Genomic DNA, 18,122 nt, shown 5'->3' on the forward strand with positions numbered 1-18,122 from the left:
AGAGAGAGAGGAGGAGGAGGAGAGAGAGAGAGGGGGAGAGAGAGGAGGAGGAGGAGGAGAGAGGAGAGAGAGAGGAGGAGGAGACAACAAGGTGAGGAGGAGAGAGAGAGGAGGAGAGAGGAGGAGGAGAGGGAGGAGGAGAGAGAGGAGGGGAGGAGGAGAGAGAGGGGGAGGGGAGAGGGGGGAGGAGGGGGAGGAGGAGGAGGAGGAGAGAGGAGGAGGAGGAGAGAGAGAGGAGGAGAGAGAGGAGGAGAGGAGGAGGAGAGAGGAGGAGGAGGAGACAACAAGGTGAGGAGGAGAGAGAGAGGAGGAGAGATTAGGAGGAGAGAGAGGAGGAGGAGGAGAGGAGGAGGAGACATCAAGGTGAGGAGGAGGAGAGAGAGGAGGAGGGAGAGAGAGAGGAGGAGGAGAGAGAGAGAGGAGGAGGAGAGAGAGGAGGAGAGAGGAGGTGAGGGGAGGAGGAGAGAGAGAGGAGGAGGAGAAGGAGAGAGAGGAGGAGAGAGAGAAGGAGGAGAGAGAGAGGAGGAGGAGAGAGAGGAGGAGGAGAAGGAGAGAGAGGAGGAGGAGAGAGGAGGAGGAGGTGAGGGAGACAGAAGGAGAGGAGGAGGAGGTGAGGGAGACAGGTGGAGATAAAGACAGAAGGAGAGGGAGGATGAGGTGAAGGAGACAGAAGGAGAGGAGGAGAAAGCATACAGAGAAGTAGAGGAGGTGCTGATATTTCTTCTTCTGTGGTTTTCAGGTCTGCATTAACTTTGAGTGTCGTAGCGCCGACGTCCTGAAGTACGACTGTGACGTGGACAAGAAGTGTCACGGACATGGGGTGAGACATGTCCACACGTCTGTCAGCCTGTCTGTGTGTCCCTCACTAACCTGTCTGTCTCTGTCTGTCTCTCTGTGTGTCCCTCACTAACCTGCCTGTCTGTGTCTGTCTGTGTCTGTCTCTCTGTGTGTCCCTCACTAACCTGTCTCTCTCTGTCTGTCTCTGTCTGTCTCTCTGTGTGTCCCTCACTAACCTGTCTGTCTCTGTCTGTCTCTCTGTGTGTCCCTCACTAACCTGTCTGTCTCTGTCTGTCTCTCTGTGTGTCCCTCACTAACCCCTCTGTCTCTGTCTGTCTCTGTCTGTCTCTCTGTGTGTCCCTCATTAACCTGTTTCTCTCTGTCTGTCTCTCTGTGTGTCCCTCACTAACCTGTCTGTCTCTGTCTGTCTCTCTGTGTGTCCCTCACTAACCTGTCTGTCTCTGTCTGTCTCTCTGTGTGTCCCTCACTAACCTGTCTGTCTCTGTCTGTCTCTGTCTGTCTCTCTGTGTGTCCCTCACTAACCTGTCTGTCTCTGTCTGTCTCTGTCTGTCTCTCTGTGTGTCCCACACTAACCTGTCTGTCTCTGTCTGTCTCTCTGTGTGTCCCTCACTAACCTGTCTGTCTCTGTCTGTCTCTGTCTGTCTCTCTGTGTGTCCCTCACTAACCTGTCTGTCTCTGTCTGTCTCTCTGTGTCCCTCACTAACCTGTCTGTCTCTGTCTGTCTCTGTCTGTTTCTCTGTGTGTCCCTCACTAACCTGTTTGTCTCTGTCTGTCTCTCTGTGTCCCTCACTAACCTGTTTGTCTCTGTCTGTCTCTCTGTGTGTCCTTCACTAACCTGTCTGTCTCTGTCTGTCTCTCTGTGTGTCCTTCTCTATCCTGTCTGTCTCTGTCTGTCTCTGTCTGTCTCTCTGTGTGTCCTTCACTAACCTGTCTGTCTCTGTCTGTCTCTCTGTGTGTCCTTCACTAACCTGTCTGTCTCTGTCTGTCTCTCTGTGTCCCTCACTAACCTGTCTGTCTCTGTCTGTCTCTGTCTGTCTCTCTGTGTGTCCCTCACTAACCTATCTGTCTCTGTCTGTCTCTCTGTGTCCCTCACTAACCTGCCTGTCTCTGTCTGTCTCTGTCTGTCTCTCTGTGTGTCCTTCACTAACCTGTCTGTCTCTGTCTGTCTCTGTCTGTCTCTCTGTGTGTCCCTCACTAACCTGTCTGTCTCTGTCTGTGTCTCTGTGTGTCCCTCACTAACCTGTCTGTCTCTGTCTGTCTCTCTGTGTCCCTCACTAACCTGTCTGTCTCTGTCTGTCTCTCTGTGTGTCCTTCACTAACCTGTCTGTCTCTGTCTGTCTCTCTGTGTGTCCTTCACTAACCTGTCTGTCTCTGTCTGTCTCTGTCTGTCTCTCTGTGTGTCCCTCACTAACCTGTCTGTCTCTGTCTGTCTCTGTCTGTCTCTCTGTGTCCCTCACTAACCTGTCTGTCTCTGTCTGTCTCTGTCTGTCTCTCTGTGTGTCCCTCACTAACCTGTCTGTCTCTGTCTGTCTCTGTCTGTCTCTCTGTGTGTCCCTCACTAACCTGTCTGTCTCTGTCTGTCTCTGTCTGTCTCTCTGTGTGTCCCTCACTAACCTGTCTGTCTCTGTCTGTCTCTGTCTGTCTCTCTGTGTGTCCTTCACTAACCTGTCTGTCTCTGTCTGTCTCTGTCTGTCTCTCTGTGTGTCCTTCACTAACCTGTCTTTCTCTGTCTGTCTCTCTGTGTGTCCCTCACTAACCTGTCTGTCTCTGTCTGTCTCTCTGTGTGTCTCTCACTAACCTGTCTGTCTCTGTCTGTCTCTGTCTGTCTCTCTGTGTGTCCTTCACTAACCTGTCTGTCTCTGTCTGTCTCTCTGTGTGTCCCTCACTAACCTGTCTGTCTCTGTCTGTCTCTCTGTGTGTCCTTCACTAACCTGTCTGTCTCTGTCTGTCTCTGTGTCTCTGTGTGTCCCTCACTAACCTGTCTGTCTCTGTCTGTCTCTCTGTGTCCCTTACTAACCTGTCTGTCTCTGTCTGTCTCTGTCTGTCTCTCTGTGTGTCCTTCACTAACCTGTCTGTCTCTGTCTGTCTCTGTGTCTCTGTGTGTCCCTCACTAACCTGTCTGTCTCTGTCTGTCTCTGTGTCTCTGTGTGTCCCTCACTAACCTGTCTGTCTTTGTCTGTCTCTGTGTCTCTGTGTGTCCCTCACTAACCTGTCTGTCTCTGTCTGTCTCTGTGTCTCTGTGTGTCCCTCACTAACCTGTCTGTCTCTGTCTGTCTCTGTCTGTCTCTGTCTGTCTCTCTGTGTCCCTCACTAACCTGTCTGTCTCTGTCTGTCTCTCTGTGTGTCCTTCACTAACCTGTCTGTCTCTGTCTGTCTCTCTGTGTGTCCTTCACTAACCTGTCTGTCTCTGTCTGTCTCTGTCTGTCTCTCTGTGTGTCCCTCACTAACCTGTCTGTCTCTGTCTGTCTCTGTCTGTCTCTGTCTGTCTCTCTGTGTCCCTCACTAACCTGTCTGTCTCTGTCTGTCTCTGTCTGTCTCTCTGTGTGTCCCTCACTAACCTGTCTGTCTCTGTCTGTCTCTGTCTGTCTCTCTGTGTGTCCCTCACTAACCTGTCTGTCTCTGTCTGTCTCTCTGTGTCCCTTACTAACCTGTCTGTCTCTGTCTGTCTCTGTCTGTCTCTCTGTGTGTCCTTCACTAACCTGTCTGTCTCTGTCTGTCTCTGTCTGTCTCTCTGTGTGTCCTTCACTAACCTGTCTTTCTCTGTCTGTCTCTCTGTGTGTCCCTCACTAACCTGTCTGTCTCTGTCTGTCTCTCTGTGTGTCCCTCACTAACCTGTCTGTCTCTGTCTGTCTCTGTGTCTCTGTGTGTCCCTCACTAACCTGTCTGTCTCTGTCTGTCTCTGTGTCTCTGTGTGTCCCTCACTAACCTGTCTGTCTCTGTCTGTCTCTGTCTGTCTCTGTCTGTCTCTCTGTGTCCCTCACTAACCTGTCTGTCTCTGTCTGTCTCTCTGTGTGTCCTTCACTAACCTGTCTGTCTCTGTCTGTCTCTCTGTGTGTCCTTCACTAACCTGTCTGTCTCTGTCTGTCTCTGTCTGTCTCTCTGTGTGTCCCTCACTAACCTGTCTGTCTCTGTCTGTCTCTGTCTGTCTCTCTGTGTCCCTCACTAACCTGTCTGTCTCTGTCTGTCTCTGTCTGTCTCTCTGTGTGTCCCTCACTAACCTGTCTGTCTCTGTCTGTCTCTCTGTGTCCCTTACTAACCTGTCTGTCTCTGTCTGTCTCTGTCTGTCTCTCTGTGTGTCCTTCACTAACCTGTCTGTCTCTGTCTGTCTCTGTCTGTCTCTCTGTGTGTCCTTCACTAACCTGTCTTTCTCTGTCTGTCTCTCTGTGTGTCCCTCACTAACCTGTCTGTCTCTGTCTGTCTCTCTGTGTGTCTCTCACTAACCTGTCTGTCTCTGTCTGTCTCTGTCTGTCTCTCTGTGTGTCCTTCACTAACCTGTCTGTCTCTGTCTGTCTCTGTGTGTCCCTCACTAACCTGTCTGTCTCTGTCTGTCTCTCTGTGTGTCCTTCACTAACCTGTCTGTCTCTGTCTGTCTCTGTGTCTCTGTGTGTCCCTCACTAACCTGTCTGTCTCTGTCTGTCTCTCTGTGTCCCTTACTAACCTGTCTGTCTCTGTCTGTCTCTGTCTGTCTCTCTGTGTGTCCTTCACTAACCTGTCTGTCTCTGTCTGTCTCTGTGTCTCTGTGTGTCCCTCACTAACCTGTCTGTCTCTGTCTGTCTCTGTGTCTCTGTGTGTCCCTCACTAACCTGTCTGTCTTTGTCTGTCTCTGTGTCTCTGTGTGTCCCTCACTAACCTGTCTGTCTCTGTCTGTCTCTGTGTCTCTGTGTGTCCCTCACTAACCTGTCTGTCTCTGTCTGTCTCTGTGTCTCTGTGTGTCCCTCAGGTGTGTAACAGTAACAAAAACTGTCACTGTGACGACGGCTGGGCGGCTCCGTTCTGTGAGGTCAAAGGTTACGGAGGCAGCGTGGACAGCGGACCAACCTGGAACGGTACAACGCTAATGATTTTATTTATATATATGTGTACATATACACATATATATACACATATATATATACTAACTTAGTACTTCTAGTATACTACTGCTAACATATTAATATTAACCATCTAATGCTAATTGCTTGATTATTAATGCAAAATAATTATTCTTAGCTGCTAGCTTATTTTTGCTCATATATACGGCTGCCAAATCATACAGTCATCAGTCATAAACGCTAACATTAGCGCTTTCCTAACATTGCTAACTTATAAACGCTAACATTAGCGCTTTCCTAACATTGCTAACTTATAAACGCTAACATTAGCGCTTTCCTAACATTGCTAACTTATAAACGCTAACATCAGCGTGCTCTCAATATTGCTAACTTATAAACGCTAACATTAGCACTCTGGTATTATTACTAACTTATAAACGCTAATATTAGCATTCTCTTGATATTGCTAACTTATAAACGCTAACATTAGCACTCTCTTAATATTGCTAACTTATAAACGCTAACATTAGCACTCTCTTATTATTGCTAACTTATAAACGCTAACATTAGCAGTCTCTTATTATTGCTAACTTATAAACGCTAACATCAGCGCGATCTTAATATTGCTAACTTATAAATGCTAACGTTAGCACTCTGTGTATAATGCTAACTTATAAATGCTAACATTAGCGCTCTGTTAATATTGCTAACTTATAAACGCTAACATTAGTGTTCTCTTGATATTGCTAACTTATAAAGGCTAACATTAGCGCTCTGTGTATATTGCTAACTTATAAAGGCTAACATTAGCGCTCTGTGTATATTGCTAACTTATAAAGGCTAACATTAGCACTTTCCTAACATTGCTAACTTATAAACGCTAACATTAGCACTCTGTTAATATTGCTAACTTATAAACGCTAACATTAGCACTCTGTTAATATTGCTAACTTATAAAGGCTAACATTAGCACTCTGTTAATATTGCTAACTTATAAAGGCTAACATTAGCGCTCTGTTTATATTGCTAACTTATAAAGGCTAACATTAGCGCTCTGTATATATTGCTAACTTATAAAGGCTAACATTAGCGCTCTGTGTATAGTGCTAACTTATAAAGGCTAACATTAGCACTCTGTTAATATTGCTAACTTATAAAGGCTAACATTAGCGCTCTGTGTATATTGCTAACTTATAAAGGCTAACATTAGCGCTCTGTTTATATTGCTAACTTATAAAGGCTAACATTAGCGCTCTGTATATATTGCTAACTTATAAATGCTAACATTAGCGCTCTGTATATATTGCTAACTTATAAAGGCTAACATTAGCGCTCTGTGTATAGTGCTAACTGCTAACTGCAGATCCTTCTACTCTGCAGTTAAACTGTCAGTCAAACTTCCTGCTCAGATGTTTCACATTAAAAGCATTAGACTGTAGTTCTTGAATTTGTCCTACGGGAAACATAAAGCATTATCTTAGCTAACTCATGGACATCAGTTGTGAATGCTGTCCGTCTGTCCTCCGCAGACAAAGACACGTCCCTCAGAGACGGTCTGCTGGTCTTCTTCTTCCTCGTCCTCCCTCTGCTCGCTCTGGGTGCGTTTGTTTTCCTGCGCAGGAACGAGCTGCTGCGGCGGGTCGGGCTGAGCCGCAGGAAGAGGTCGCAGGGATACCAGTGAGTGTCAACGCCGGCCGGCTCCACCCACACACAAACAAACAAACAAACAAACAAACAAACAAACAAACAAACAAACCTCGGCCTCAAAAAAGAAAAGATCCTTTTCAGCTGCGTTACTGTGAAATACTCAAATAAAGTATTTTATTTTTTATTCTAAACTTTTGTGGGGGGTTGAGGTTTTTATTTTGAAGTTTGGGGTGTTTTGTAATTTTCAAACATTTTATAATTTACATTATTTTTCTTCTTTTTAAAGTGATTTGGAGATTTGGCGGCGTTTTTTTCTGTGTATAAATATGTTTAAAATAAGTTTGAGTTTTGGTGTTTTGGTAATTTTGAGGTTTTGGGTGATTTTTTAAATCATTTTTATTTGTGTCATGTTTTTTTCCCTTAAGATGATTTTACATTTAGGGGCATTTTTCCTCTTTTTAAATATTTTTGAGGTTTGAGGTGGAGTTTTTCCTTTTTTTGTAATCATTTTCATTTTTTTGAAAACAAAACAAAAAAAAAACAAAAAACAACCTAAAACAACCTTTTTAAAAATGATTTTGAATTTCCTCTCTTTCATGTCTTTTGTATTTTTGAATTATTTTGAGATTTTTTTCTTTTTTTTTAATTTTGATTTTTTTAAATGTTCTTTTTCTTCTTTTCTAAATGATTTTGATTTTTCAAGTACTTTGAGTTTTTTGCGTGTTAATTTTAAATGTATCATGCATTGGTTACTTTTACTTTTCATACTTCACATACATTTTCCAGATTATACTTACTAACTTAAGTACCATTGTCACTGCAGGGTTAGGGTTAGGGTTAGGGTTAACCCTAACCCTAACTGGTAACAGAGTATTTTTAGAGGCTTGTATCAGTACTTAAAGAATTTCGGTACTTTTTCCAGCACGGCATAACAAGTCACTTTCCGTCCCTGGTCTCGTGACTCTTCTCACTGAGCCGTTGTCACTTCCTGTCTTCAGGGCTGACGGCGCAGCTTCAGCCAATCCCAGCAGAGGACCGCCTCCGAGAGCGCAGCCTCCGTCGGTTCCCCGCGGCAACGCCAACAACATCGTCAGAGACGGGGTGAGGTTTTTTTGTGCTGCGTTCAGACGCCTTTCAGAAGCATTTAAACCTTTGAGCTCTGAGCAAACTGGTGCGATTTCCCTCAAAAACATCACAAAAAGACAACGAGCGCAAAACTCGTTAAAGGTGACGAGAAATCGACCCGAAATTATAATTTTTAGCCTTCGTCTGTCACGTTCTCATGAACGCAATAACTCAAGACCATCATGAGAGAATTTCCTCAAATTCAGCAAACATCCGTTTGGTGTCAGTGTTGCACAGTTTACGTTTTGTTTGTCATAGGTCAAAGATCAAGGTCATTGCGACCTAGCACCCGTCTCATCCTCGTGAACGGGACATCTCGAGAGCAGCGTGAGGGATTTATTTCAAATTTGGCACAAACGTCGTCTTTGAGTACAGAATAAACTGGTTCGAATGTGGTAAAAGTTACAAAACATGAAATACTAACACATTCGTAGACTGATTAACTGTGTGTGTGTGTGTGCGTGCGTGCGTGCGTGCGTGTATGTGCGTGTGTGTGTGAGTGTGTGTGTTTTGTTATCGACAGTCTGGATGTTTTCATTACAGCTAACTTTGGGTCGTTCCTTTTACGCAGCAACATTTCTGTTTTAAATCATCAAACACATGATATGCTTTGGGTATCATTTAATTTTTTTCCATTATTTTTAAAGCTCAGTGTTTTTTTTAACAATGTACTTATTGAAATTTGTGTACAAATACACACAGTATCTCCTCATGCACTCACACATTCCTGCACACAAAGAAAATAAAGTGAACAATGGCAACAACAATAATAATTACAACAAAGATAACACATTATAAATTAACGGAAATACATATCTCATTTATTAGATTAAAATAATAATAATAACAATTATAAATAAAACAATATTTAAAAACATATGAAAATAGAAAGCAATATAAGTAAAGCAATATAACAAACATTGAAGTTATAAAATAAAATTAGATGAAATAAAATGAAAGGCAGGATCAAGACTTTCCTGTTATTTAGGTTTCGTTGGCCAACAAGGACGTAAACGAGTCCCAGATACAAATGAGCTCTTTGTGTTTACCTTTCATAATAACGTACGTCCGCCTCCGCAGCCCGAAGCACGACGGCAGCTGAGCAGTAAGCTCAGTCATGTGGAAGAAAAATGACTGTGCGTAATTCTGTGTTTATGTGATAAAGAGATCCGAATCTTTCATTCGGGACATTTGCTGTAAATATTTTAATTTTAATTGAAATCTTTCTGAGGAGGCGGTGATTGATGGGAGCAGAAACGTTGCTGCGTTACGGGAATGAATCTGTTTGTGACTGAGTCCTAACTTCCTCTGTTCTCTCTCCACGTGAAGCACCACGCTCAGCTACTGCCACCACAGGAGGTAAAATACTCACACCGTAACAGTACTACTGCAATACTACTCCTGTAACACAAACACTGCGATCTGTCCTTCTGTCTCTGAAGTGCATCTGCTCGCTGCTGCTGCTTTAGTCAAGATTCTTCATTCTTTTCGGTTTTTAAAACACTCGCTGACTCTGGTGGAGGAAGTACTCCGCTCCTTCACAAAGTAACAGTGGTAATAATACCACAGTGTAGAAATACTCTGCACAAACAAAAGACATGCATTCCAGATTTTAAATCACAAATTTCACTGAAGTAAAAAGTTAAAGCATCAAATTATAAAGAGAAAAGTTATGGTAATGCAGAATAACCCACTGAAGAATAATAAATAAGTGTTTGTGGATGCACGCATGTGTTGTTCAGTTTAAGGTTGCAGCTCGTAAAGGTGGAGCTCTTTTTAATGACTTTATTTACTGCTGGGTGGATTGTGAATTATCCCTCAGAGAATCAATAGAGGTTTATCTTCACCTTAAATAATCAATTGTAATTTATTTGTTGTTTATATTTTGTGTTATTGATCTGCAAAGTCACTACAGTAAAAAGAAAAATGTAATGCAGTAAAAATTGCAATATTTCCTAACACTAATGTACCTCAGAACTGTACTTCAGGGGAGAGCTTTTGTTTCTGCTTTTTTTGGCTGTTTTTAGCACCAAAAAACAATAATAGTGAGTGTTTATTTTGTTATTTCAAACATGTCAAATTAAACAGGATACTAAAATAAAACATATTCAGTAAACAAACTGAAGTTTTTCATGTCCAAAAAAGGAACAGGAGGGAGTGAGTACTTATCAAATCCTACACCCCCCCTTTTTTCAATTCTGTGTAAAAAAAACGTTAATTTGAAACGTTATCCAATATAAAAACAAGAATCCTAAAAGATGGACCAGATCGAATGACGTAAGAAATGAAAATGATTGTTTGTGTTTGTGATCAGGTGGTGGAGACCAATAGGACCGCTCCGTCCTACGCGCTGAGGCCGCCTCCTCCTCCGCTGTAAGAACGCCGTTACACATGTTTATTTATTCATACACACATCAGAACCCACAACCTCACACAGATATTTAAAGAGACGTCAGCTATGATCACACCTGTGAGACGGACACCGTCACACGGAGATTACACTTCGAGGGAAAGAGAGTGGACATGAATCAGGATTTTTTTCCCCCAAAATAATAAACCGGAATTAGAATTTTATTATTTTTCTTTTAAGTTTTTCAATAAAAAACTTTTAAATAAAAAGAAAAGTCACCAAAGTTTTTAAAAGACAAAATGAAAAAAAGAGAAAAATTACCAGAATGTTTTTAAAAAAAAAAAACATGCCTTGCTAGGTCCACAGTGTCACCAAATCCAGGAACCCCCCTGGTTTAAACTAATTTCTATTTTATTTTTGCAATATCTTTTACTTTTTTCAGTTGTAAGCCCAGGTGTTCTTTACATGTAGTCAAATCAAACTGAATATGTGTCACTTCTCTCGTGTGTGGACCTTTAACTGATTTCTTCCTGTTTGATAGATAGAGTTGAGTATCATTTGCATAAGAACAGAGGTTTATGGAGTGATTTTGAATATTGTTGCCTGGGCGAAGCACATAAATGTATTGAATAAAAGTGGTCCCAGCACAGAACCTTGTGGGACTCCGTTTAAATGAGCAGGTGTAGAAAGAGAAATATTAAAAAGAGACGCTGCAGATTTTAGCAGCAGTTATGGTTTTTGATCTCTTTGTTTTTTTTTTTTTTTTGCTTTCAGAAAACCGAAACCTTCTGCTGCAGCTCAGCCTCTGGTGCCTCAAAGACCCGCCCCCGCTCCACCTGTTTAACCAATCAGGGGCCCCAACCACGACACCTAGATGACACCCCTCCCTCCTCTCCTCCTCCTTCTCCTCCTCTTCAACCCTCTCAAAGCCAGGAAAGGATTCTGGAGCCAGACCGGTCCACAGCCGGCCCTGGATCACGAACTGGACCGCTGCACCAGGAAACTGGACCCAGTCAGCCCGGACCGAGAATTTCCCAGAAGCAACAGGAACGCAGCGGGGCTTAACTGAAGCAGCTTCTCTGCGGTCTGTCTGTACTGGCGTCTGTAGCGTTCAGTCTGGAGACAAATCTCAGCTCCTTCAGGTGATTCGTTTTCTGCTCCGTCACCAAACCAGCCAATCACGATCCAGAGCTGTGACATCAGCAAGCCAAATACTAAATAAACCCGCCATCAGCCAATCAAAAATCAGCATTTATATTCCTGCTGCAAATAGCTGTGCCAATAATTTCCTCGATATAAATGTAGATATTTAGCATGCGGACACGCTTCAAAACAGCTGCTACCTAACGGGTCACATGACCACAGCTGAAGCTTGTTATCTGCCCCAAATGTCCTCCTATATCCTCCCCGCTCTGTGACGTATTCACTATATATCACTGTTTTTGCAGTAAACCTGCAGGAAGTTAATGCAGTTTTTGTGACATAAGTGTTTATTGAAACAAAAATACAAAATCTGCCTTCGAAACCCCCAAAATAAAGTGTGCTCGACCCACCAGTTTAAAACTACTACTGTAAAGTCCTACTGAACGCCATCTGTGTTTTTAAATTCCTCCATTTCACGTGAGCGTGACCTCGACACGGCGCCCTCAGAAACTCCACAGTGAGCAAAAAGAGACTGAATTTTTAAATTTTGTTGTTGCTGTTAACTTTACTTAAACAGTGAGGTCAGAAAAACGTTCAGTTACATGTACTGAGAGGTGCTTGACTCTGATTGGCTGGTTTGAAGACGCAGAGGCGGAGCTTGCACTGGACCCTCCCCTCTGTCTGTTTCCTGTCTCTGAATGAAGCACTGGTGCCATCTGATGCACTTCGCCTCCGCTCCGCACTGTCATAGGAATGTAACGCACCCCTGCTGTGTGAGGCTGTGCTCGGTCCCCACTGCCCCGTCCCCTCGCCGCCCCGTCCTCCCGCTGCCCTGACCCCCCCCCCACCTTAAAGTGTGCGACAGCATGAGCGGTTTTCCCGCCCCGTCCTCTGGATCTGGATCCGTGGTGTACGTTGTGGCGTTCGATCTCCTCTGAAGCTGATTCTTCAGTCTGTATGTTCAGTAGCTTCTGTGGAAAACTAAAACCCTTTTCCACACTCTTGGGCTGGCCTGGTTTGGGTTGGGTTGGTTTGGTTTGGGTTGATTTGGTTTGGTTTGGGTTGATTTGGTTTGGGTTGGGTTGGGTTGGTTTGGGTTGATTTGGTTTGGGTTGGGTTGATTTGGTTTGGGTTGGGTTGATTTGGTTTGGGTTGGGTTGGGTTGGTTTGGGTTGATTTGGTTTGGGTTGGGTTGATTTGGTTTGGGTTGGTTTGGGTTGGGTTGGGTTGGTTTGGGTTGATTTGGTTTGGGTTGGGTTGATTTGGTTTGGGTTGGGTTGGTTTGGGTTGATTTGGTTTGGGTTGGGTTGATTTGGTTTGGGTTGGTTTGGGTTGGTTTGGTTTGGCCCGTCAGCTCAGAGCGGCAGGGATTTGCATCTCCATGACAACAGGGCTATCCATTTGAAGGTGTGTCTTTAAAGTCTTTAAATATTGAACAATATGACTGTGGTTTGTTTGATTTTTACTTTGGGTGAGATATGATACTACAATTTTTCACAAAATAATAATAATAATAATAATAATAATAATAATAATAGATTTAATTTGTAATGTACTTTACATTTGACACAAATCTCAAAGAGTTACAGAATAATTTAAAACAACAGATAAAAACAAGCATAAATAAGAGCATATTTAAAAAAGACCATAAAAACAAGTAGAGCAGCCAGCTGGAAGTCACTCACAGGTCATGAGGATGTCAGGAAGTCTGAAGGATGACTTGATTAGATTTTGGTGGTCAATGGTCACGGTCACCGTGACTTTAACCTTTGCATTTGGCTCATTCTTGTGGAAACACTTTCTCAAATGTAGTCCAGATTGTGTATCTGAGTGTAATCAGTGAATTTGCAGCTCAGCTCCTACAATAAGTCTAAAATACACTGTGGAAACTAAATAGTTACATTCAGACTGTTCAGGTCCAAAAATGCTCCATTGAAACCCATTCAAACTGACATTTTTGATCCCACAGCCATCAGAGCAGAAAAACAGGACTTGTATTATTTCTGGGTGTCATTCTGGGCTTTTGACTCTGAATTTGTCATTTTGACTATTTTCCACCTGATGAGGTCATTTTGACCATATTTGGCATCTGGAGGAAATACATGCTATTTCCACTAGGTGACCTGTCACAGTCAATGTAGCTGCTGATCACTGACATATCCCAGACTGTCAGCAGCTACACTCACACACTGACATATCCCAGACTGTCAGCAGCTACACTCACACACTGACATATCCCAGACTGTCAGCAGCTACACTCACACACTGACATATCCCAGACTGTCAGCAGCTACACTCACACACTGAGGAGGAGGAGACTCAGCATCAGTCATTATTTCATCTAAAAACATGGTGGCATCATGACAAAAAACCGGCATTTAAAAGGTTTAAAATTCTTAAAATGAATGACTATTTGAAATTTTTATTAGGACTGATGATAAAAAACATAAAAGACGAAAATTAACTCAGTGAAAGAAGAAAATCATATTAATGTAGAATATTTTTTATAACTTGATTTTGAAAAGTGCATTTTGTGCGCAGAAAGGGGTGTGAGTGTGTGTGATATTAAATGGAGCATTAAGGGTTAAACCTGCTGAACATCAGAGTCAAAGTGTCTCAGCTCAACGCTGGAACTCCGGCTTTTGAAAAGCGTCCAGACTTTGTGTCCCCGCCATCTTGATCACCTGAATGTTTGAAACTGACTTACTTAATACTAAAACATTCAGGAAGTTTTCGCTCCTCTCTTGTCGTGTGAACGCCCCCCCCACACTCACAGGCTTCGTCCAAACCAGGGATTTCGACACACCAGTCAACCAAATGTTTGTGTTTCTGCTGTTAGCTACTGACTGTTAGCTGCTCTCTGGACACACTGTGTGAGAACAACTTCACCTTTATCCGCTTGAGTTCCTTTTTCATTTGTTGTCTTTGAGTGTTTTTGCACAGAAATCAGTGTAAACAGACTGAAAGGAGTCACTTAGGGCTAATCATGTGCCATCTCGTTCTTTTTCTTTTCATGCCAAAAAAATAATAATAATAATCAGTGTTTCCCAGAGCTGTATTCCCGGAGAACAAACTGTTCAGACTGAAGTTATTTGGAGACTTGAGAGCAGCTGAAGCTGCAGCTGAAGCTGCAGCTGAAGCTGCAGCTGAAGCTGCAGCTGAAGCTCACATCAGCATCAAATTTCAGAGCGTAAAGTGCTGCTGCTGCCGGCGGCTCGCTTTGAAGGTTTAAAGGTCCGGCTGTGAGACTCTGCACTTTTATTCAAATCAACAAATCTTCATGTTCAAACTCAAAGCAGCAGTTAATGTGTCCTCTGACAGGCTGAATGTGTGTGTGTGTGTGTGTGTGTGTGTGTGTGTGTGTGTGTGTGTGTGTGTGTGTGTGTGTGTGTGTGCGTGTGTGCGGGCGTGCGTGCCAACTGTGGATTCATCCGCCGCTGAAAATAGTCCCCAACAAAGTCACTGTTTCCTCCTGTTGGCTCAAATATTTTTTTCATTGGGTTAGGGTTAGGGTCAGTAATTCACTGATCTGTTTTGTTAGTTTTTAAATCGTCTTGACTGTAAAATGTAATATTGAAAAATAAGGATAAAAACGCATTTTTCAAAAATAAGATCATTTTTATATAGAACTGCAAATACACAAATTCCACAAATAAAAAAAATGTCAACATGTTTAATTAATTTACAAATAAATGAAAAGCATTTGTGAATAGTTTACATTTTGCAGTTTACGCACACTGAGTGCACACTTTTTTTTGGAATTTGTTTGTGTATTTGCAGATCAGTTTTATATTTGCAAAATGATTTTTTTTAGTTTACAAATCTTTTTTGTATTTGTGGAAGTTTTAAACTTACAGAGTAGACATGAGAATCAGAAAAGGGTTTATTGCAAGTAAGTACTTTTTACTAACAAGGAATCTGCTTTGGTTTTTGGTGCAAACAATAAATACAGTAATAGGAAAAATAACAATTACAGTAATAAAAAAATATGCAAAGTACTGCAGCACTCAATAACTTAAAATTTTACAATATAAATATGATATGATGATACTTTAAAAAGGTAGAATAAATTTGCACAAAGTCATTCTTTCAGACTAAGAAAACTGTTCACATGAGGGTGGCAAACTGAAAGCACTGTTCCCAATTGATTGTTGATAAAATTAATGATCGATTATTTGATTAATTGTTATTTAAAAAATCAATCATAAAAACTTTTTGACACAAAACCAAATGTGTTTTTCTTAAATTATAGCTCACAGCTACACATTGATATGATTTGACAGCATTGCATAGCCTATTTATTCATTTAGACAAATCTGTCTCGATTAGACTAAAGCTTAACTGATAAAATAACATTTGATAAAAACTACAGTTTTTGGTTGTTTGTTGAAAATGAGTTGGAAAAAATGTGAGTTGTTTTAATTTTTATTTATTTATTTTTTTTACGTCTTTGTGGGCTCGGAGCCAGCAGGAAGTCAGACAGTATTGAGAGACGGACTAACATGATGCTGGTTTGAGTCTAAACATGAGATTTGCTTCAACGGGATGTAAAAAATACCAGACTGCTCCTTTAAACGCTCATCCTGATCTGAAGGAAGATGTTTGTGAGATTTTCGAGCCCTGAGTTTGTTCTGTCAGGCACAGGTGGGTGTGTCTGCAGCCTGAGAGGTCAGACTCGGGGCAGAAGGTCCCACGCTGTCTGTATGTAAACCTGTGTATACACAGTGTGTGAGTGGGACCACAGCAGGTGAACGGAGACACTCTGATTGGTCAACAGGTGTCACCTGATCTCCCCGTGAACACTGATATCACCATGGCGACGCAGAGAATCTCGCCACCTTTTTCTGTTCTGATAAATAATTTTATATCATAGGATTTTATTTTTCTCTTTGCGACTGTAAACATGTTATCTGTGGTAATAATTTCATGATATTAAATATTACTGTCGCGAGATTGATTTTTATGTTTATCGATGATGTTAAACTTTTGGACAGTTTCCAGTTACTATAGCAACGGCCACGGAGCAGGACCATGATAACTGTAGACAGAACCCGATGTGCTGCGTTCAAAGTGCTGTTTGCTGGGATGAATCCAAAAAAACACGACGTCCTGCAGCTTCATGTGATTATTTAATAAACTTTATTCAAACTGATCACTCGGGGAGTCGTGGTGATTTGGGTCTGAACAGAAACACTCTTTTTCATGTTTGTCAGCTGTCGCCCACTTTAACGTAACGCTCCAGTGTGTCACATTCACAGGGATTTAGTGGCGTCTAGTGGTCGGGATTACAGATTACAGCCATCTGAAACTTCTGCTGTTAGAATTTCACTAAAGAAAAAACACTGATTGGATTCACTTTCTGACAATATCTCCTCCTAAATCCGTCACACTGGAGATTTAAAGTGACACAACTAAACATTATGTATGCATGTGTGTTGTTGTTGCTTTGTACATTTTTTAACCTTTTTCATATTAAAGTTTAATATGATTTTTAATTTTAGGCTAATTCATTTTTGTAGGGAATGCATTTTTAAGTTTAATATATGTATTTTTTATGATTTTTTTAAAAACCATTTTACACTTTTTCTCTGTCAGTTTTGTTATTGTTAGATTTACTGTAATTTTAACATATTTTTCATGATATATTTACCTATTTTGGTAATAAGGCCTTCAATATAAATATTTTTAAAAAAACATGAAGATTGACAAAGCATAAATGAAAAAAATAATTTTTTATATACTTTTATATAATTATATTTAAGTACATCTAAAATATAATTTTAAGTTTAAATAATAATAATAACAAATGATTAAACCCAAAATCAAAATGTTTTTTCCTCCTTTTGTTGATTGTAATAATAAAAAGAAATTACTACTGCTACTACTAATAATAATAATTAAACCCAAAAATAACATTTTTATTTCTCTTTATGTTACTTGTGCTAATAAAATAAATTATCATTATCATTATTAATAATGATAATAATAATAATAATACCCCCAAATTAAAATTTTCACTCTTGTTTAAAATAAATCATAATCAGCCTCATTAAAATTAAAGTAACCTGTCCTGTTTGCATTAATTGCAATAAAAAAAATTAAATCAATTAAATTAAAAAAAAAGATTTAATGGAAAGTTATCCATTAAATGTCTATGTTATTAAAAGAAATGATGGGACATGCTCCGCCCCGTGCGTCATGACGTCAACGCTGCGTCACGTCGCTTCCACGGGCCTCGCTCCCGTGTCTCCGCCTCGCGCCCCGAGCTGTCATCACTTTACCGGGAGAGGCGAAGGGCATCCGGGAGACCGGCCGAGAGGGGAGCCGCTCAAAGTCGTTTCTGGAGGTCAGTAACCGGGACTGTAGCGGTCTGGGTTCTCCGGGGACGTTACCGGGTCCGGCGGGTGCGCGCGGAGACGGACCCGGGTCCGTTTTTAACTTAAATCCGTCCGAAGGATCCTGAGAAAGACAAAACCTGTTAGCATGTTAGCCGCGTGCTAACACACACACACACACACACACACACACACACACACACACACACACGCACGCACGCACGCACGCAGCACCGTTACCGGGAACGTTAGGTCATCTGACACAAAGCGCGCTCGGAAATAACGGATCACACAACGGACTGAACCGGCTCTTATTAACCGGGAATACCGCGTCCGGTCAGCTAACTCCGTTAGCACGCGTGAGCTCAGCGTGCTAACGACAGTCACCAGAGACAGTGGGAGCTAACGGCTAACGGAAGCACGAGCCGTTAGCCGGGAAGCTAACCGTGTGTCCGGGGAGCTCGGTTCGGCCCGCGGGTTTTAGGTCACATCATCTCACCGTGTTTTCAGAAAGCTGCGATTTTTGGGAACTCATGACTCGTGAAAGGGCAAAATGATTGACAGGTGTTGTAGCCAATGGAAAGACGGGATCTGTCTCTGACAGCCAATCAGGAGGGTGGGTGGGCGTGTCCAGGCCGGGGTGAGGGCAGGAGAATGGAAACCCAACAAGGTCACAACAGACAGCAGCTTCCT

The 18,122-nt window shown here is 42.1% G+C and overlaps 2 protein-coding genes across 6 annotated transcripts in view; both read left to right on the forward strand.

Moving 5' to 3' along the window:
• Nucleotides 1-16,246, forward strand: part of adam9a (ADAM metallopeptidase domain 9a) — a 66,190-nt gene extending 49,944 nt beyond the window's left edge. The window contains exons 18-24 of one of the 2 annotated variants that reach the window (XM_088076075.1): nt 740-820; nt 4,739-4,844; nt 6,359-6,506; nt 7,475-7,577; nt 8,931-8,960; nt 9,916-9,974; nt 10,726-16,246. In XM_088076075.1, the coding sequence (XP_087932201.1) occupies nt 740-820; nt 4,739-4,844; nt 6,359-6,506; nt 7,475-7,577; nt 8,931-8,960; nt 9,916-9,974; nt 10,726-10,795 (597 nt within the window). In that variant the 3' untranslated portion in view covers nt 10,796-16,246. The remainder of the gene's footprint in view (nt 1-739; nt 821-4,738; nt 4,845-6,358; nt 6,507-7,474; nt 7,578-8,930; nt 8,961-9,915; nt 9,975-10,725) is intronic. The other variant, XM_088076076.1, reaches the window with a different exon arrangement.
• A 1,064-nt stretch (nt 16,247-17,310) lies between these two features.
• Nucleotides 17,311-18,122, forward strand: part of ogdha (oxoglutarate dehydrogenase a) — a 44,345-nt gene continuing 43,533 nt past the window's right edge. For all 4 annotated transcript variants that reach the window (XM_088076078.1, XM_088076080.1, XM_088076077.1 and 1 more), the window contains exon 1: nt 17,311-17,440. The gene's annotated coding sequence lies outside the window, so the exon portion shown is untranslated. The remainder of the gene's footprint in view (nt 17,441-18,122) is intronic.

The sequence above is a fragment of the Plectropomus leopardus genome, chromosome 4 (genome assembly GCF_026936395.1).
Source record: "Plectropomus leopardus strain MGB_pleo_1.0 chromosome 4, ASM2693639v1, whole genome shotgun sequence".
Taxonomy (NCBI): domain Eukaryota; kingdom Metazoa; phylum Chordata; class Actinopteri; order Perciformes; family Serranidae; genus Plectropomus; species Plectropomus leopardus.